This window comes from Melitaea cinxia, chromosome 1, assembly GCF_905220565.1.
Source record: "Melitaea cinxia chromosome 1, ilMelCinx1.1, whole genome shotgun sequence".
Lineage (NCBI taxonomy): Eukaryota > Metazoa > Arthropoda > Insecta > Lepidoptera > Nymphalidae > Melitaea > Melitaea cinxia.
This window is the reverse complement of record NC_059394.1, coordinates 1,871,278-1,892,159: the sequence shown is the minus strand read 5'-3', so window position 1 is coordinate 1,892,159 and position 20,882 is coordinate 1,871,278. Positions and strand designations below refer to the sequence as shown.

At 35.5% G+C, this 20,882-nt stretch overlaps 4 protein-coding genes across 4 annotated transcripts in view; 2 read left to right on the top strand and 2 right to left on the bottom strand.

The window, feature by feature from the left end:
* LOC123654994 (rho GTPase-activating protein conundrum) overlaps positions 1-9,088 on the top strand; it is an 84,777-nt gene extending 75,689 nt beyond the window's left edge. The window contains 9 exon segments of the mRNA XM_045590846.1: positions 375-499; positions 1,852-2,054; positions 2,788-2,899; positions 3,245-3,350; positions 3,803-3,962; positions 4,388-4,554; positions 7,071-7,248; positions 7,520-7,703; positions 8,127-9,088. Of these exon segments, the coding sequence (XP_045446802.1) occupies positions 375-499; positions 1,852-2,054; positions 2,788-2,899; positions 3,245-3,350; positions 3,803-3,962; positions 4,388-4,554; positions 7,071-7,248; positions 7,520-7,703; positions 8,127-8,301 (1,410 nt within the window). The 3' untranslated portion in view covers positions 8,302-9,088.
* Positions 9,089-9,647: 559 nt separating this feature from the next.
* Positions 9,648-12,149, bottom strand: LOC123664803 (nucleoporin Nup43). The gene is made up of 3 exons (XM_045599268.1): positions 11,671-12,149; positions 10,847-11,018; positions 9,648-10,239 (listed from the first exon to the last, which is right to left on the bottom strand). Exons 1-3 carry the CDS (start codon positions 12,021-12,023, stop codon positions 9,739-9,741), a joined length of 1,026 nt encoding a protein of 341 aa, XP_045455224.1. The 5' UTR covers positions 12,024-12,149; the 3' UTR covers positions 9,648-9,738.
* Positions 12,150-13,004: 855 nt separating this feature from the next.
* LOC123654982 (queuosine salvage protein) lies at positions 13,005-19,034 on the top strand. The gene is made up of 4 exons (XM_045590837.1): positions 13,005-13,170; positions 14,168-14,383; positions 14,990-15,449; positions 18,444-19,034. Exons 1-4 carry the CDS (start codon positions 13,063-13,065, stop codon positions 18,671-18,673), a joined length of 1,014 nt encoding a protein of 337 aa, XP_045446793.1. The 5' UTR covers positions 13,005-13,062; the 3' UTR covers positions 18,674-19,034.
* The window catches only part of LOC123669881 (bud site selection protein 4), a 25,111-nt gene continuing 23,256 nt past the window's right edge, over positions 19,028-20,882 (bottom strand). Inside the window, exon 11 of the mRNA XM_045603434.1 lies at positions 19,028-20,420. Coding sequence (XP_045459390.1) covers positions 20,109-20,420 — 312 coding nt within the window. The 3' untranslated portion in view covers positions 19,028-20,108. The remainder of the gene's footprint in view (positions 20,421-20,882) is intronic.

Here is a 20,882-nt window from a genome sequence, read left to right as displayed (position 1 = left end):
AATATCTTACATACCACAGGAATACAACACTACTTCACAGCCAGTGTTATTTAGTTATGATCTGTAAGCTTCTTCTATGATCTTCTGTGATTTTCCAAGCATATGAAGTCACGAGGCTATTTGCTAGCACCTAATGACTGTTCATAGTCAACGTGCTCTTAACTAGCCTTCGCATATGATAAGGGGTGGGTATGGAAGTGAAATTCTGCATTTTATGTGGAAGTGTGTTTTGTGAAGTCACCAATTGACTCTCAACTGAGCCTGAAATGCATTAGCATCCGCTTATTACAATACGGATACGAGCACAACCAGATTACTTATGCACCGTATGGTCCTGTGTTCCAGACTGTAATTATTATTGTAATTTATTGCAGAACTCGAGCGGCAGTGAGCCACGGTCGCGCAGTGCGACCCCTGACTCGTTGGACTCTCTGCCGAGCGGAGGCTCTGGCAGCCCGCCCGCGGAATGGGCAGACAACGCCACGCCACCTGACTTTGTGTAAATACCCGATTTACATACACTTCCTGTATAACTAACATTTACAACAATAATAAAAACGCTAAGACTGTGATTAACTTCTAGATAACCTATGTTAATGTTAATGTAAGCGATAAGACCGCCAGTTGCAACTGACGCAACTTCTATTCTCATAGGGGGCATCCATTAATTACTTGAGCTATTTTTCGATATATATTATGAAAAATAGTGAGATGATATTTTATTTGGACTGATATTTAGTGAGATTTGTTTGGACCCCCCCTTCCCTTACGTGAGGTCCAAGCTGAATATAATAGAGATTGACGGGAAATAATAAACTGTTCATGTGTACTATAGTTAATTTATTTAAATTAAATAAAATTCAAAGCAAAAACTAAATGATTTAATAGCGACGAGAGTTATTTTAGCGGGAAAATGAACACTAAAATATATATATTTTTAATATCTTTAATATTTTATATTTTTTTAAGTTGATGTGAGATTTTCGATTATCCCCCCTCGGTTTAATGAGATTCGGTGAGATTTTATTGGACCCCTTCCCCCCATTCTGAGCTTACGTAATTAATGGATGTTCCCTTATATCATTTGTCATTTTGTTAAAACCTTGTATTGGCGGGCGAAAGTGTAAATAAATGTTAGTGTGCATATTTGCTATGAACATGTAGGATTTTAGTTGTTTTATACCGAGATAATATGTTAGGATAATATTTAAAATTGAATGTCGTATGTTCAATACTATTTAGTTTTTTATCAACTGTTTGAAAACGGTCAAAGTTTTCTTTTTAATAAACACTAAATAACTTCCATTTCAATAACCTTCAGATTGCAGTCTCTCTGCAACATCCAATGATTATGATAACATTAATGTTGACATTTTTAACTTAGGTAATAACGAAAAAGTAAAAAAAATCTAAGACATTGACCGAAAAAGTCGAAATGTTAGGCAAAACTATCCTCTTCTATTTGCATTCAGAAGGTTTATTGAGTATCGAGACAACAAGGTATCTTGATAAAACGGTGTACCTGAGTATATAATGTACCTAATTTTAAAATGTAGCAATTTTTAAATTGATTGCTCATTTTGTTACCATAACTTAACTCGTTTAAATACTTATTTTACGTTCGTTGTGTTTGTAATCGCCTTTATAGCGAAATTAATGTTTCCATTTATATGGTAACTTGTAATACAGATATTTTATATATTTTTGAGCACCAGTCCCTCACTAATCGAGTTGTCAAATTTTGTGTTATAGTTATACTCGCATCTTTAATAAGATAAGGTTTCATTGTATCAACATTATTGTGATGGAAATAATAAATGAATGGTTGTATATGTTTTACTTTGTCTCCAGTGACAACTTCCCGCCAGTGGGCACGCACGCGCCGGTCGCCCGCACGCCGTCCGCGCCGGCGACGCGCCGCACGCGCCTGTCGCCGCCCGCGCCCGCGCCCCACTCCCCCCACTCGCCCCACTCGCCCCACTCGCCCCCGCGCCCCATGCACGAGCTCTTCAAGCCCAATGAACTACACTGGGCTGATATCGCCTCCAACACTGGTAAGCTATAATTGCTCGCTTCAGCCTGTAATAACCCACTACTGGGTATAGCCTTCTTTCCCCATGTAGGAGAAGGATCAGAGCTTAATCCACCACGCTGCTCCAATGCGGTTTGGCGGATATATTTCCAACTATGAGTAACGATCGCTATCAGGTGTACATGATAACAAACGGGACCGACGGCTTAACGTGCTCTCCGAGGCACGGTGGGGAGACCCACAAGGACAGTACAAACACCCAGACCACGGTAAACACTTGTATGGCCAATACAAATGTTTGTCATGTGCGGGGATCGAACCCGTAACCGCCAGCGCAACAGGTACAATCCATGGCTTTAACCGTTGCGCCAACGCGGCATCAATAATTGCTCGTATACATTTAATATATCTGACATAAACGATTCAATCTGTAACGTTCTAATGCTGGGCATAGGCCGCTTTCTCCATGTAGAAGAAAGGTCGGTGCTTAATCCACCACGCTGCTCTAGTGCGGGTTGGCGGATAACACATATGCTACTTTTTATTCCAGCATTCCCAACAGTATCGGAAATTGTTTGGGAGAAATCGCGAGCGCAACTAGTTAAAATCTTTAATTAATTTGAACAAACATTTAAGTTGTTCTAGAATTTTAATTTTTTTACGATTTGCCTTCATGCATTAATTTGTAATAATATATAATTATAAAATCTATTATTGACAAAAACTAATATCAAAATATATTATTTTTCTTCCAGAGGGTATTGAACTATTGGGCTATCAAAGATACGGTACAGTCCAGGGGCCGAGGATAGGCAAGGAGCGCATTAATGGGTCCATTTTGAAGGACAACGAACTTTTTATGTAAGTGTTTATCACTAAACCATTATCTTCTAAAAATCTGGTATCACCACATAACAAATTATGTGTGTTATCGAACTCTTTCGAAACGGCTTGACCGATTTTCATAAAATTTGTTGTGTATATTTGGTAGGTGTGCGAATAGGTCGTATGTCGTAGGCTATTTTTTATAACTTCGGGTCATAATGTCGCCCTGATCTGTAGGGCGGAACAACTAGCTAACGGTCAGCTAGTTCTCTATAAAATCCTCAGTCAAAAGAAAGCCATCTGTGGAAGTAATAAGCCAATAAACGTTTTTATCATCTAATTTAATAATAAAACGAGATTTAATCATTTCATTGTGTTTAATTGCAGGAAACACGCCCCGGTCTCAAGGACAAAGAGTGCCGCCGCCGCGCAACAACCGTTGAGTTTTGAGCACAAGTTCAATCTTGACCGACAGTTGTTAGATCAAGAAGAGGTTAGTTTCATTTAGTTTTGGTTATATGCATTTAGTGTTTCTGTACAAATCGACTTGTTGAGAGAGGTTTTAAATATCTTTATTACAATCTTGAGGAAAATGAGTATTTGGTGGTTTTGTATAGAGACCAACTAATGTGAAGGGCAATAGAGAGCATTTGATTTTCGAACGCTTATCATTCGTTAAAGTGGAGATAGTCAACTTGACAGAATGGTGAATCTTAACCAAAATATCGCTGGTTTAACGCCTGACTAGCATCGCTGTACTTTAGTGTACCAATTTTAAGTGTATTTGTCAATTCGTTGACAGCGTTTAATGAAATAAAATTACAAAACTTCTCATAACAGAACCGACATTTTCCCAACTCCGGATTACTAACCCGTCATTAGAATCTTAAGTCCTCTACATCAATAAATCCATGGCAGTACCAGTAATTATTTTTAATATTCCAGGAGTGGCCCGAACCAGGCAGCACAGTTGACATCGAGACTCTCAACGAGGCTCAGTTAAAGAAGTTACAACCTCTGTTGTGGCTCGAATTAACAGCCCTATTCGATAGATATTCATTGCCCTTCCACAAAAGGAAAACACCCAAAAAGAAGCGGAAAGAAGGTTTGTTATGCTCTTTCCTAAAAATAAAGAAAGTCTTAGATAGGTTACGGAATTTTTATTTACATGAATAGTATTATAAGTCGATCTTTTAAATTTAAAGATTACTCACGCACACACACACACACACACACGCACACGTACACACACATAAAACTTATCATTTTTTATCATGACATTTTTTCTTTAATTATTATTTGTCTGATATTGATTAATATTGTAAGCCTTGGTGGATGAGCGGGGTACCCAGTAATACGGGACACCACCCAGTACAGGGGCCCTTGCGACTTGTTTGTTAAAACTTATTATTATCAATAAACTATTTTGAATTTTGAATTTTTTAAAATGGTCAATTAATAAGTAAATACAAGAAAGAATACCAGAGCTACATATTGTTCGAATTTCATTATCTTAATTTTGTTTTACAGAAGGCGCAGTATTCGGCGTCGCTCTAGAAACTCTGCTTCGAAAAGACATGATCATCTGGGAAGAGACATGGAGTTCGGTTCCGTCCATTCTGCGAGAACTTTCTTCAGCTCTACAAGCAAGAATCAAGGACGAGGGATTGCTACGGGTCCCTGGCAATAAACATAAGGTATGATCAAATATAGAATGATTTTGGGCAGAATGTTATATGTAGTAATAATATTTGTCTTGTGGAATCCCTTTTTGTGCTTAAGTTAAAGCGGTTAATGTATGATGTATGGCCAGTGGCGTAGCGTAGTGGCGGCCTGGGGTAGGCTATTTTAGAGGGGGGCAAAATTTAACACTACTTAAATAAATAAATAAAATAGTACCTGGATTACCGAGCTTAGCTCGGTATTTTTAGTTAATCTTGTTTTTTGGAAATTATACTTAAATACGAATTACCGACATACTAATAAAAATATGAATTAGTTATTTAAATAAAAAATCATGAGTGCAAATAGAAAAAATAAAGAAAAAAATAATCGTTCTGGAGACATGGTGATTTGAATCGTGGTCTTCTCAGTGGATCCCGATCGGCCATTTCCCACCTGAGCTATTAAGACTTTGTTGACAAATGTGAAATTTACCTTCGTTTTCTAACGATATTGTAGCCATTTTTTCATTGCCTAAAAACAAGGATAAAACGACATTTTCTAAAAATGAATTCTAGCTATATCGATTTATCGCTCCCGAAATCCCCTGCATACTAAATTTCATGAAAATCGTTGGAGCCGTTTCCGAGATTCAGACTATATATATATATATATATATATATGTATACACTGCAGGCCAAAAGTTTAAGACCACCTTAATTAAAGTACGAAAATTAAATTAAACTCCAATAAAATATTAAATGTTTAAATAAATTGTTAAATTATCCAATAAAACACTTTTTGACACACAATATAGTTGAAAAGCGTAAAGAAATATTAACAGTCCATGCTAAAAAAGGCTATAGTTAGCTAAACTGATTTTTCATCAAAAAATCCTCCTTTACACTCTATGACTTTTTTCACAAGTCTCGGCATACGGGCAATCTATTTGTTAATTGTTTCTTGTGATATATTGCTCCAACTTTCTCATATTCCACATTTCTTATTCCACATTTCTTCTCCCGAGAATGGACCACAATTACGGACGTTCCGATCAAGCTCTTCCCACAAAAGCTCAATGGGATTGAGATCCAGGCTCTGAGGAGGCCAAACCATGTTTTTTAACAGGCCTTGTGCCTCTTTCTCTTCCAAATATCCTCTGCATAATTTTGAGCTATGCTTAGGATCATTGTCCTGTTGGAAAACGAATCCATCTCCAATTAATCTCAATCCCGAAGGAACGGAACATTTTATTTTAATTTTTTTTTGTACTGTTCCTTTTTCATGATTCCGTCAATTTTTATCAAATCGCCAGTTACTTGACTAGAAAAGCAACCCCAGACCATAATTGAGCCACCACCATGCTTCATTAATGGGACTACACAGTCTGGCATCATCTTTACTTGGGCACTGCGTCGAACGTAAATTCTTCGTTTTGAACCGAATAGCATTATATAGCTTCGGTCCAAAGAACTTTTTTAAATTCTTCTTCAGACTAATCTCGATGGGCAAAAGTCCATTGCATGCGTTTTTTCTTATTTTGTGGCCTTAGCAGAGGTTTTCGAACGGTGACGCGACCATACAACTTCGCATCTCTCAGTCGCCGTTTTACAAATACAAATAAAATTCGGACCGATTGAAAAGAGAACGCAATTTTCCATTACTTATTTTGTCTCGAAGTTGGCGAATTCCTTTTTTATGATATTTTGTAGCGACTGGCAACGTCTACACTTGTGGGAATTCATGACTAATAAACATTGATAATAACTTTTATTACGTACAGTATGTAAGGGATAATAAAGTTGTCCCTTACTAGAAATAGATAGTAAGGCACAGCTTTATTAACTTTTTTATTTAAATTATAACCTGTACAATGCAAAATAATGATGACTGTTCTTGCCAAAAAGTTCTCTATAATAATGTATGAATGTATAATATTATACATTAAATTCGCGGTGTCCTGCGGTCACCAACCCGCCTGCCCAGCGTGGTGACTATGGGCAAAACACATGACTTCACGTTATTTTTGGCGCGAACTTGTGGAGGCCTATGTCAAGCAGTGGACTGTGATAGGCTGAAATGATGATGGTGATGATGATACATTAAATCGAAATACCTAAATAAGAGGGCGGCAACATTTCCGCCCCGGGCAGCCGACAACCACGCTACGCCACTGTGTATGGCACATACTATGAAGTTGATTGGCATAATTGGACAAAAAGTAATAATAATTTATTCTCTTGCTAGTTCCTACTATTAAGTATTTTCCAATGCTTTGTTAACACGAAAAAACAGGAAAAGCTTTGTTAGGATGAGGTAACGCGCTCAAGATCGGTTAGCCTGATTTTAGAAATGGTTCATGTAGGGTTAGATTGCTTTTTAATAAGGGAAATTACGACTTTTGGAGGAGGCCATCACCTCCACGCAAACGAAATTCTAACGGTGACTCAGTCGGGTACATCTTAGTGTATCCGAACCAATCATGACTACATAAAACACACGGTACGAGGCCACAGACTAATGACATGGAGTAAAACGGCGCGTGTCGCAGGTGGAGGCGCTGTGCCAGCTGATAGAGCGGCAGTGGTACACGGACCGCGGCGGCGTGCAGGCGGCGCTGCGGCGCGCCGGCGGCCACGACCTCGCCGCCGTCTTCAAGCGCTGGCTGCGAGCGCTGCCGCAGCCGCCGCTCTCGCAGGAGCTCGTGAGGCTGTTCTACCACGCGTATGGTGAGTTAGCAACTGATAGAGCGGCAGTGGCACGCGGACCGCGCCGGCGGCCACGACCTCGCCGCCGTCTTCAAGCGCTGGCTGCGAGCGAATATCTCTCAGAATTACTACTGTATTCTAGAGGTGTGCTCTTTGCGGTGTTTAAAGGAGATGATATTCGAGGCTATCAGTCAGTGTCGTTTGCATCTGTTGAAATAACGAATACCATTATATCATATTAAGCATCAAGCAAGTAAAGACAAAATAAATTGAGAATATTTTGTTTTGGCAGCTCTGTCAGGTACGACGCAAGGCCGTGCGTTAAACCTACTGGTGATGCTGCTACCGTGTGAGCAACGCGCCGCTCTGCGGGAGGTGCTGCAACTGGTGCGCGACATCGCCGCCAGCAGCGAAACCAACAAGATGAGCGAGCACAACGTCGCCATGATCATCGCGCCAACGCTCTTCCCCCCCAGGTGAGCTCTGCCGTACTATGAGGCCTGACTTATAGGTTCTGCTACTATGGAGCAAGATATATCCTGTTCAAAATACGGAGCAGCCTTCGGCGGACTTCCTCTGTCCAGATAATCAAAGCTAAATAAAACTGCACTCTAGTTGTGTTGCGTTTCTGTGGTGAGGTAGCTAGAGCTCCTGGGTAGGGTCGAAGGTAGGGTTGGCAACGCGCTTGCGATGCTGCTGGTGTCGTAGATGTCTATAGGCGACGGTAACAGCTTATCATCGGGTGGGCCATACTTTTGTTTGCCTACCTAGTCGTGTAACGAGCGCCATGCGGCAATACTCAAATCGTATCTTAAAGATCAAAATTAAATCTCTGTTTCATATATAATGTCTTCGTTATTCACTCCTACAAATCTGTAATGTAATTTTTTGTTTTCCAGTTTTCTGATAAAGGCGACCGATAGTCTAGAAACACAGCTGGCCACGGCTGCGAACAGTTGTCACGTGACAGAGGCCCTAATGCGCTGGTGCGACCAGTTATGGATGGTACCCGCGTCCCTCCTCACAGCTTCGCAAAGGAAGCCCCCTCCACACCGGAGGATCCAACACACTTGAACCGTCAAATAGAAGCCGGGGACGAGCTTCGAATGAATGCGAAGACGGTTGCGCAGGCACGGCCTCGGGGCGGTGGCCGTTGACTTGCTATCAAATAACTTTTGACAGACTGAGGTCATTGCTGCAACTTGGATGAAATTAAATATAAAATTAAGAGATTGGTTCTTCCGCCCTCTAATCTAGTATCCGTGCCTGCGAGTGACCTCGACGAGTTAAATACCGGGTTCCGACCCTTCCAACGTTGTATCCAATCAGGACTCAGACCGGGGACCGTCGGCACTAACGTTGGTGCTCCATATTATAAGATAGAGTCAAGCGCTGTGTTACTATATTCCTGAACAATTAGTGTTATGGTTATATTGTTGTAATAGATGCATATACTCTGTGTTAATTTATGGTTAACGCATTTAGTGTGGTATACGACATGTGAATGAGATGCCAAATATCATATCTTTTTTTTTCATCAGTGTTATTTAGTACTATTGATAATTTTATTCCAGTTTTTTTTGAGGCTGTATTTTATTTTATGGTATAAAGTGGTGTGTGGTGCCATTTGGCCCGTCGGATATGTTACCACTTGAGAAAATTATGGTTGTTGAGATGGTGCCTTATATAGCATGATATTTTACTTAATTACTCACAATGTTTATTCTTAATATATGAAATGTAAATAGTGTAGTGTAAAAAATATACCAATTGACTAGGCAAGCAAAGACTGACTTGTATTATCTATGTATATGTTACTTGTAAGTGTATTTACTTCACAAATAAAAATGTATTACTCAAATGTTTTTATTTTTATTTTTGTCTGCCTTTAATGAATAACATACTAAATAAAGAACAACATAATAATAATAAGGCTTTCTTTATCGTTTTGATTTGCAATATCTGGCTTTTTCACAGCAATGTTATTATGAAATTAAACAAATATGGAAATATCGAATTGGGTTCATCATTGTTATCATACACACATCTCTAATCTACCGTAGGTACATATTTTCGTTTTTATCTTTATTGTTTACTACTGTTTATGCAACACAATACTACCGAGAGCAATAATAGTGAAAAAAATATTAAAGAAAATTAATACTATATTTTCCTTTAGTTAATGAAACAGAAATGGTTAAAAATATATTATTTAATATTTGATCTTTTTTTTTTTAAATATCTTACAAAAAAGAAAAAGGATCTGTACTAATAATTGAATCAGTCTGAAAACTACTAATGGCACTTAATTTTTTCATGTATTTTAATATGCGTAGTTTTAGATTATTGTTTAAAAAAGTTATCCATTAACTTAAATATAGTTTTTGAAATGAATACTTCTAAAGAAACGATAAAAAATATTTTTGTGAATACTTTTAATGTTTCACAGACACAAAAACAAATGCACAGAACTGTGTTTAAGGAATGCACATTAATAAGAACAAAAAAAGATCAATACTTCAAATTTTTAATCAAGTATATAGCTTCATTATCTGCCCCACAGAGTATCCTGCCTCGATCACAGTGTAGAGAATTTATCGGCTTGTGTAATGCTGGCATTAACGAGGTTACATTCAATGACGTTTTATCTTCTAATGGCACATATTCTTCTAGACCTTTCTTCGTCAACATATCCATATTCCAATCCCATATTTCTCCTGACACCGAGCTTGTTAGCAATTTGTTAGGATTTTCTGGGTGGAATTGCATTTCTGTGACACCAGCAGCGTGAGCGTTGAGTAAAGAAGTCGGGAACTGGTTCATACGTAAGTCCCAAACAGCGACAGCTCCTGATTCACTGCCAGCTAATATTATATGAGGTTGTGTGGGATGTCGTGTTATACATGTGGCTGCTAGCTCGTCTCCAGCGAGTAAAAATGCTGCAGCGGGTTTGTCATTTGCAGATCTTATATCCCATATTTTCATGTGACCTCGGATATTGCCTGTTATGACCTAAATATAAAGCTAAAATTAATCACCAAACTTTAAAAAACAAATTTTAATAATTTACACATCTAATAACTATGGTATTGTCAAGATTAATATAGAGCCCAAGAGTTTTGCTTGAAATTAAAAGCTTTGTTGGACTCTATCAAACAAACATATATCTTTGGAAATAGGATTTGGTTTTCAAATATGTTATTCAAAAAACTTTAGAAAGCATGACTGAAGGCATAACTGTAGGGATGATAAATACCTATACCAAAAGGAATTAAAAAAAAAAAAAATTTTTTTATTCATAACTTTGTATAGATTCTGTTTTTCACATATTTGCTGTTGTAATATAAAATGAACATATCTTATTTTAGAAATAAACTATGTTCAAAATAATTGTATATTTAATACAACATACAAAAGTATTCTAATCTCTATTAATATTATAAATGTTAATGTGAGTTTGTTTGTTACGCTTTCATGCGAAAAAATCTTAACTGATCATAATTAAACTGTGTACACATATTCTTGTAGGTATTAGAAGCAACTTAGGATACTTTTTATAAAAAAAAAAAATTCAATGTGAGTGAAGCGGCGTGTAAAAGCTAGTATTTATATATATTACCTCGTTCAGTTTAATAAAACACACTGCATGCAAGGAACAGCTGTCTGCTCCTTTAATACTCCTTGTAATATCACCTCTCCGACTGTTCAGAATGTTCACATTTCCATCCTCGCCAATACTTGCAATATCACCTTCAAGTGTATCTAGTGCTGTGCATGAACATTTATCTGAGCTAGAATTATAAAATATAATTAAAATTGAGTAGTTTTTGTTCAGCTAAAATAGTAATTATTTTATTGTAGTTTATCTAGTATGTTGTTTAAGATCAATTTCTGTAATATTCAATAACATTTAAATTATGAACAAAAACATTATTGTTATTTGTTAAGATTATAATCTCTTTTTAAACAATGTACACTATATGTTAATAGTATTTATAATTAATAACAATCGAATCTTCTCCTACATGAAGAAAGAGGCTTATGTCCAGCAGTAGGATGTTACAGGATGAATCAATCAAATAAATATAAAAATTCTCATTATTAAACTAATAGGATGCATTCAATTTGCCGCTAAAGTGACAAAGCATTGGTACTATAGTAAGAAATAACTATTGAGTTTGGTCTGGCTCAGAACAAAATGATTGTATAGGTGATGCAGATTTTTGTGAATCAGGGCATATTAATGATCATCACTTCCTCATCACTTCAGCCTATCGCAGTCCACTGCTGGACATAGATTTCTCCAAGTTCGGGCCAGACATCCCAGTTTTCCGCAAATGCCATCCAGCCTACACCGGCAATCTTACGTAGATCATTGGTCCATTAATGATCCTACTAGACATTAAATGCAAGTTGTTTATTTATTAATAATTAATTTATCACCTAAAATTGTGTAACGATTTCCAGATATGAACTTCTTTTAAAGGAGCTTGTCTATCGTAGGCACTTATTTCTAATATTCGGACATCACCACTTGAAATTGAAACAGCGATAGACTTCTTATCCAAAAACTTTATATCAGTAACATCACCGTTAACTTTGTATTCTGATAATTGTTTTGGGTACTCGACGTCTTCATCTTCATTTATAAATTCAAAACTCCAAACTTTTATGGAGTTTTCATCATCGTCCCAACTTCCAGTAAAAAAATGTTTTGTTTCGACGTAATCTTCGGGTATCCATCTTATTTTGTTAATTTTCTGTGACACGAAAGTACCTTGCACATCAAGCGGCATTTTTTAGGAATTAAAGTAAATATCAAAATCAAGTAAGAATATTTTTATTTGTCACAAGAAAAACGAAACCGCTTTAACATAACATTTGAGCAAAGCATTTGAGGTTAACAAAATGTCATCTGTCAGACTGCCACTGAGTTACAAAGGCCGCGTTCCACCTAAGGCCTACAACGCCATCAATCACGACCGCTAAAATTGCCGATCCACCAAGGTAAACAATGCCGCAGGAGTTGTACTTGTAGGCGAATTTTATAAAAGGAACGCATATTTGGGCGCAGTTAGGTGTCACCTGTGTGGTCGCCATATGGCAGCATGGTAAAAACATGCAGCTGTGGGGGTTATTAGTAAATATTTCATGAGAATTGCAGTAAAACTTAATTCAACACGAATTCCAGGGAATTATCGTTGCGTTTTTGCCGAATCGAATGAGAGAAAACATTCACAATTTGACATTGACAGTTGTTTTTTTAATATTTCCACCACGTTTTGATGAAACTCAACTTTGAGCCCGCTTATATTTTTTTGGGCGATGTGTCGCGAACAGTAGATGAGATCTATGACGTCGAGCCATCGCTCGCGACGACTACGTGCCTTAGGTGGAACGATAAAATGAGCGCCACAGGCGTTGCGGACACTCAGTGGAACGCAGCTGTTGTTGAATATTCAGTGCTGTCATATATTATTGTCAATGTCTAAAATATTGACCAAATGTCTTGCAAATGTCATTCAATGTTTATCTCACGGTCTTGTACTTATTTACCATTATCACCGTGGTTTATCATAGCTAGTTGAACTAGCCTAAGTTATTTTAGGTTTAGGTGTAACAATAAAAGTCTGACTATTTTGTCTGTTTTCAAAATTAAACGACAAATCCGTGTGGGGCTGCGTCTGTTCTACACTCTACGTGACATTGGCGGAATCAACAGTGCTCCTTTGGCACAACTGAAAGCCATTAAACCAATCAATCATTGGACTAGTCCGATATTTAAGTTGTAGTATCGTCATTTTTAAAGTCTTATAAAAATAATACACGGTAATCATGGTGCGTTATGGAATTTTACCACCAGCAGAATCAGGCAAATTCATAAGTGAACGAGCTCACCACGTTAAAATTCACGAAAATGGCTTAGATAAGCTTTGTCAAGAGGTAATAAAAATAATCTTAAGTACTCTTATTTTATTTTATGCAAGTAATAGGTCGATAAAAAAACGTCTGGTCCACATGATGGTAAGCGGTTATCGTAAGCCTATAGACAACAATAGAAGCATAGCAAGCGTATCGCCGATCTTACCTCTGACCCTTCTCAGGAGCTCTTACTCACCACAGGAACACAACGCTGCTTGAGAGCAGTATTATTTAGCTGTGATTTTCTGTAAATTTGAGGTATTTCCCCAGTTGAACTGCTCCAAATTTCGAGTAGAATGAGTATAGCCTGCTGTTCCCTATTTTAATAAATAAATTTTACATGTTTTTTAACCGACTTCCAAAAAAGAGGAGGTTCTCAATTCGACTGTATTTTTTTTTTTTTTTTTTTTTTTTTTTTTTTTTTTTTTTTTTTATGTATGTTACATCAGAACTTTTGACCGGGTAGACCGATTTCGACAAATTTTGTTTTAATCGAAAGGTGGTGTGTGCCAATTGGTCCCATTTAAATTTATTTGAAATCTAACAATTACTTTTCGAGTTATATCTAATAATGCGTTTTTGCTTGACGCTTTTTTCGTCGACCTACGTTGTATTATACCGCATAACTTTCTACTGGATACACCGATTTTGATAATTCTTTTTTTGTTGAAAAGGGGATATCCCTAGTTTGGTACCGTGATAAGGAAACCAGGATCTGATGATGGGATCCCAGAGAAATCGAGGGAAACTCTCGAAAATCCGTAATAACTTTTTACTGGGTGTACCGATTTTGATAATTTTTAATTTAATCGAAAGCTAATGTTTATCATGTGGTCACATATAAATTTTATCGAGATCTGATAACTACTTTTTGAGTAATCTTTGATAACGCGTAGTTGCTTAACTATTTTTTCGTCGATCTACGTTGTATTACTTGTCGATGTAATTGAAGTCGGTTTTTTTTTCGTTTGCGAGCAAACACAATTATTTTCTATCATGTATCACATATTTGCCACAGATGTTCTCAGCTGTAAAAAACAATAAACTTCAAATACCGGATACAGGTACAGATGCTATACATCCTAATAACGAACATCCGCGTGCAGTCGACTGGGTGTTTGTGTGTGATGCATTGAACTTCTGCTTCTGGCCAAAGAGTGAGGAAGAACAATGGACAGTCAATGGGCATACTGGTTATTTTGCTTTGGAAGCTGCTTTACACAGAGCATTACAGGTAAATAATAAACTAAACAAAAAAAAATGCAAGGTTTGATTCAAATTTTTTTTTCAATATAGTATTAATTATATTATCAACTAAGCAACTAACTTATGTTAAGTAGAAAATAAAGTTAACACGATTTAATAAATGCCATTGTTGTATGATAACAAAGCTTCTTAATACTTTTACTCATATAAGTCTGATTAAAAAGGACCTCATGTTTTATAAAGCCTGAAATTATTATTATTGAGTTTTTTAAATAGTTATTATCTTTCTTTCTAAGAAAAGTCTAAAGTAACCTTTAGTAGTAACGTAGTCTAAGTAAACATTTCCATTCTCGAAAGAGCCTAGAAAAATATAGAATACTATGTGATTATTGTTTAAGATGTAGAAACACTACGTTATATAAATGAGGAATTGAGACTTTAATTTATTAATAAACATATTGCTATAGTAATAATGATTCACATAATTATGTACAAAGAATTGACAGGATAAGATTCTTGAACATAACAGTAAAGCTATATGAATGTAAAATGAGTTCATAGATTCAAGATATTTCATAAAAAAATTCTCACAATTTATTGAATATAATACTAATATAATAATCATATTTATTAGGAAGGATATGACATCACAAATCCAGAGTTTTACTCAACAATAAGCGAAAAAAAATTGACACATATATTTCGAGGCGACACCGAGGCTAAAATACCATTATATGTAGAAAGAGAAAATGTGCTACACGATGTTGGATTAATATTATGTGAAAAATATAATGGAACTTTTGAGAATTGTATTAAAGAAGCTAATAAGTCTGCGATAAAGTTATTAGAGATAGTCGTTGTTAACTTTCAATGTTTCCGAGATGAAGCAATTTATAAGAACCAAGCAGTATCATTCTACAAACGAGCGCAGATATTGGTCGCAGATTTGTGGAACTTCTTTGATGGCAGGGGATGGGGAGAGTTCTATGATATTGATAAGTTGACCATGTTTGCTGATTATAGAGTGCCGCAAGTACTGGTATATTTTGGAGTTATGAGTTACAGTGATGAGCTGATGGAGAAATTGAAGAATGGTAAAATTTCAATATTCTTTTCGATTCAGCCTGTAAAATATCACTGGGCATAGACCTTTTTCTCCATGTAGGAAAATAATTGGAGCTTAATCAACCACGCTGCTTCACTGCGTGTTGACCGATATGTTTCCCTACTTTGAGTAACAATTACTATCAGGTGTACATGATAACAACCGGGGCCGACGACTGAACGTGCTGACCCGGCAAACGTTTCTTTGCCATACATGTTATTAACCCGCTTAATTCCCCCCCCCCCCCTATAACTTAGGGGTATGAAAATTCGATGTTGGCCGATTCTCAGACCTACCCGATATGCCCACAAAATTTTATTAAAATCGGTCGAGCCGTTTCGGAGGAGTTCAATGTTTAACACCATTTAACACGAGAATTTTATATATTAGATAATGTGTCATAAATATAGAAACATATCTTCATCTTAAAAAAAAATAACAGCAAACCGCATTCACTTCATTTTATATTTATGATTAAATTTTTTGAAGTTTATTGGAGTTTGCTCCTTAAGAATCTATTTTCGAATAGGAATGAAAAAACCTCCTACGTGACCTCGTTACGTTTTTATGCGCCATCTAACGGAACCTTATTGAGTTCCGATAGATGGCGTTACGACGATTTCGCCAAATAACGCCATAAGATGGTGTTATTTTATTCGTTTATTTGACCATTTGATATGGTGTTAATCTTTTTCTTAGACTAGTAAACCTTTTTGTACCTATTTAGACAGTCGACCTGAAAGAGTGAACTCCAGTCGTACGTCGGAGCTGACACACACTTCTTTTTTTACTTTTTGCAAAAAATATAAATTATTTTAAAAACGTTTTTTGTCATTGCTTAAATTTTTAATTGATTACACTATTGTTTAATAATCATAGTTGAAATGGAAACTTTTTTGTTAACATTTTCCAGATCTTTTCTTGTTTTTCTTTCATATCGAAAAATAGACTAAGTTAGGAAGCATATATTTAGTTATAACAAATTTAATATTAACGAAAAATCAATAGATTATGATCGAGTGGATTAAAGAAAAAGATAAAAAGAAACTTTAAGACTAAACATGAAACGGACAATGATAAAAAAAAATCGGCTAAAAAATTGTAAAACCTTGTTAAAAGGAATCTCTTTAGTTGGTATAATCTATAACCAGTGGAACCACTTCCTGAGATTAGCGCGTTTAAACAAGCAAAGTCTTCAGCTTTATTATATTAGTATTGGTATTAAAAAGTTGTTTTTGTGCTATATTTTATTACTAGCTGTGCCCGCGACTTCGTTCGCGTGGAATTTAACAAAAAAGTTATTGTTCAGTTCGCAGTTATTAGATTTTTTTAAAATATGTATATAAATTTCTAAAATAAAGGTAGCTTTTTTTACTCTTTATTACATTAGCTATCTGCCAGTGAAAGTCCCGTCGAAATCGGCTTAGCCGTTTCAGAGATTAGCCGGAGCAAACAGACAGACAGACAGATAGACAAAAATTGTAAAAAATGTTATTTTTGTATTTGTACCGTGTATACATTCATAATTTCATATGAATTTAGTAAAACGCGGCTATTTTAATATTACAAACAGACACTTCAATTTAATTTATTTGAAATGTAATTGTAGGATATTTGAAATAATTCATACTTCTTAAAATGTTTTGTTATTTTATTATCTTATGTAGGTACTATTATCAGATAGTGACTAAGAAAAATATGACTGTTTTTGTCATCTGCCTTACCATTTCAAATTGACTTCATTTATTTTTAAATTGAAATGAATAATAATTGTATTTGCTCACAAATGAAATATAACTGACTTCGATTCATATTGACAAGTAAAACAACTTAGCTGAAAATAGTCAATCAAATACGAATTATTTTTATAACTAAAAAAAAATACTCGTCTTAAATGAACCACACTATAATCACTATATATTTAACCGACTTCTAAAAACGTTGAAGGTTCTTATTGCGATTGTATTTTTTTATGTATGATTGTCTGGGTGGACAGATTACGATGATTTTTTTAAATCGAAAGGTGACGCGTGTCATGTGGTCCCATTTAAATTTAATGGCGATCTAACAATTACTTTTTGAGTTATATAATAATGCGTATTTACTTGACTATTTTTTCGTCAGCCTACTGATTTTGATGATTCTTGTTTTAATCGAAAGCTGATACTTTCTGGTGATTCTATTTAAAAAAATTCCATTTAAATTTGATCGAGGTCTGATGAGTATTTTATAAGCTATCTTTTATAACGCGTATTTACTTGAATATTTTTTCGTCTACTTAATTTGAATTACTTGTCGATGTAATTGAAGTCGGTTTTTTTTTGTTTGCGAGCAAACACAAGTATACTTAAAAAAAGAATCATGTAAAATAATAAAAAGTTTTAAAATACACTCGAATCTCATCTTTTTTTTCTTTTAAAACAAGGTATTTATTTGTGTATATAAAATAGCAATATAAATATTGGGCTAAGATCTAGACTAGGTAAAACCGAATTAGAAAAACCGAATTATGGGGTTTTTGGGTGTGGAGGGTGGAGGGTGTAGGGGAATCTATACAAGGTAACACTGTCACACCTCAAAACCCCATGGTTATGGAGATATCCATGGTTAAAATTTTGAGGTTAGAAGAAGAATTTAAAGCTATTATAATACCTTTGAGCTCGTACTGTTTGCATTGTGCTTTCGCACGCAAGGGCGGAAGGGCTGCACTTCCCGCAGCGCCGGAGCCAAGCGTTCCTCTATCTTTCGAAATTCTTCTTCTTTAAAAACTTTACTACTTACTCTTTTTAAACTTTAACCATGGATATCTCCATAACCATGGGGTTCTGAGGTGTGACAGTGGTACCAGGGGTAGCGTTCCCCCCCTCCCCCCCTCCTTCCCCCCATGGTCCCGAAATTCGGTTTTACCTAATCTAAAGCTTTACCAAATATTGTCTTATTTCTTACATGTTATCTTTCTTATATCTTATATTTTTTCCTACAGACATCCTTCTCACCAGTGGATCAGAGGAAGAGATAGAAATACGGGGTTGTTCAATACACGCCGTTGAGTTGCTAAAACAAAAACTATCACAGCGAATTGAAAAATCTGGAAAAAACTATGAAGTTCCTAACTCAAGCCTCATTGACTACTATCTGTGGTGTTACAGACGGAAAAATGCTAAGGAAATGGAAAAGATTCCTTATCATAAAACTTTAGGAATATTTTATTAAATATTTCAGATTATGGATTACAGCTTATTGAAAATAGTTGACAATAGTTGACAGATTTATAAAAAAATTGGAGAGCTCTACAGTAATTTAAATGTAAAGCCTAAGAAACTGAAAAAGATTAGTGTCAAACTATGGCTAACTTGTTATATGCGTTTACTATTAATTGTCAAACATTTATTTGTGTAAAGTTTGTCTATTTGACAAATTGTTGAAATTGTAAGGCGTTATTCCTTATATGTAAATATTGCTTCTTTACTTTGTTTTGTGTATAAAATATAAATATTATACAAAATATGTGTGTGATACCTATGGGAAGTATGACAGTTTGATATTTTTATAAATAAAACTACTTAATACTGTTGTTGATTTTTTATTACTATAATTGACATCACTATTACGTCACAAGTATACAATGGAACTTTTGAAATTGTGATTCAAGTTTGGTTACACATGTTGGCTTAGATTCTGTTTACAGTCACTAAGTACTATTTTACCAACTTAAGTATATTTATTGCTCGTCCTATGTGACTAACTAAATATATGATCACACAAAGGTTAAAGACAAGAAGACATGACGCTTTATAGCCAGGCATGTTTTAAAATTTCAAGTGTCAAAATGAATCACTCGTCTATAATTATTGATTGATTTGACATTTTCATTTTTTTAAAGTAACCGTGATTTTTATATATTAGGCTTAAATCTTGTTAGTCATCCTATAATTAACTTAGAGAAACGATTTAGTTTGTTTTTATCTATTTTAGCTATTTTTTCTTCTGGACTCTAACCACTATGCTTGCACACAACCTCGAGATAATCTACTCGCTAATAATGAATGTTATATTTACAACTTTGGCGTTAGCTATAAATGATTACAAAATGGCACTAAGTATTTACACCATAACCTAATGGATATGAATTTATTATCTATTGTGACCATTATTTTTTTTTTAAATATAAATTAATTTAATTCTACTGTTTATTAATCTAATTACAACCACACCATATTGTTAATACCTCGAAACAAAAATGTAAGGAATGTAAATACATAATTATTGTATTTTATTCTTGCGCAGAATGGCACGAATTTGATTAAAATCATTGTTTTTTTTTTTCCTTTAAAAAAAATTAAAATTCTTTGTTACTTAACATTTACATTCATTCTAGCTTGAATCTAAAACTGTACTCATATTTATTCGTGAATATTCGTTTTTTTCTTCTTTATTTTTAATCGAGCTACTAACTAACTACACAACTAATTTACAAAATAGTAAATAAGTCGTAGTCACGACGAAAACTAACGGTACCTAATCAAAAGTTAAATACTAAAAAAAAGAAAAAAAAAATTTCTATATGTAATCAGTTCTCCTACCAAGAAGTTTTAGATAAATAAATTATATCATTTTCGAGAATTTGAAGATGATTCATTAAATACATTTATTTGTTGCTAATTTTTTGTTTAAGACTTTCGAAAAAGGCTAATTTAGACTTTATGGTTCCGGGTTCAGGAACAGGACTTCCGGGCCGGCTAGATTCTCTAGTTATTTCTTCTGTGCCTTCTGGCATTTCTTTAGAACCGCCGGGAACTGTCAGAGGGGTTGCCATAGACAACTTAAGTTCTTCTCTGAATTCCTTGGAAATACTTCTAGCGGTAAGACTGTGCATGTACGTCAGTTTGTTTGCAGGTTTCGTGTCTGGACTGAGCATGTTCTCTTTGCTCTTCCGACGCCTCAAAACAGGCTGCGGTGGCTGTAATTTTTTTTTATTACATAAAAATGTGTTCACTTCAGCTTATCGCAGTCCACTGCTGGACATAGGCCTCCCCAAGTTCGGGAAAAAATGGCGCGAACTCATGTGTTTTGTCTATAGTCACGTTGGGCAGGCGATTTGGTGCGGTTTGTTCTCTCCGAGGCACGGTGGGAAGACCCACAAGGACTGCACAAACGCCCAAACCACGGCAAAAATATGTATGGCTAATACAAATGTTTGTCATATGCGGGGATCGAACCCGCAACCGCCAGCGCAACAGCCATAAACCAGTGCTGTGACCGTTGCGCCAACGCGTCGTCTTTAAAGTTCAACGCGTAGTCCTAAAGTGACGGCATTAAAGTTTTCAATTTTTATTTAATAAATCACGTAACAATGTAGTAAAACCATCCAGTTAACTATATTCTACTTGCTGATTTTATTAATGAACTGAAATGTTTATTT

Excerpts from the sequence above, each read along its gene's own strand:
- LOC123664803 (XM_045599268.1), bottom strand. The coding sequence starts at position 12,023 with ATGCCGCTTGATGTGCAAGGTACTTTCGTGTCACAGAAAATTAACAAA. Across the intron at positions 11,019-11,670 it reads AAATCGTTACACAATTTTAG|CTCAGATAAATGTTCATGCA; the intron begins GTGATAAATTAA and ends TTATAATTCTAG. Across the intron at positions 10,240-10,846 it reads GTTTTATTAAACTGAACGAG|GTCATAACAGGCAATATCCG; the intron begins GTAATATATATA and ends CTTTATATTTAG.
- LOC123654982 (XM_045590837.1), top strand. The coding sequence starts at position 13,063 with ATGGTGCGTTATGGAATTTTACCACCAGCAGAATCAGGCAAATTCATA. Across the intron at positions 13,171-14,167 it reads TAGATAAGCTTTGTCAAGAG|ATGTTCTCAGCTGTAAAAAA; the intron begins GTAATAAAAATA and ends TATTTGCCACAG. Across the intron at positions 14,384-14,989 it reads CTTTACACAGAGCATTACAG|GAAGGATATGACATCACAAA; the intron begins GTAAATAATAAA and ends CATATTTATTAG.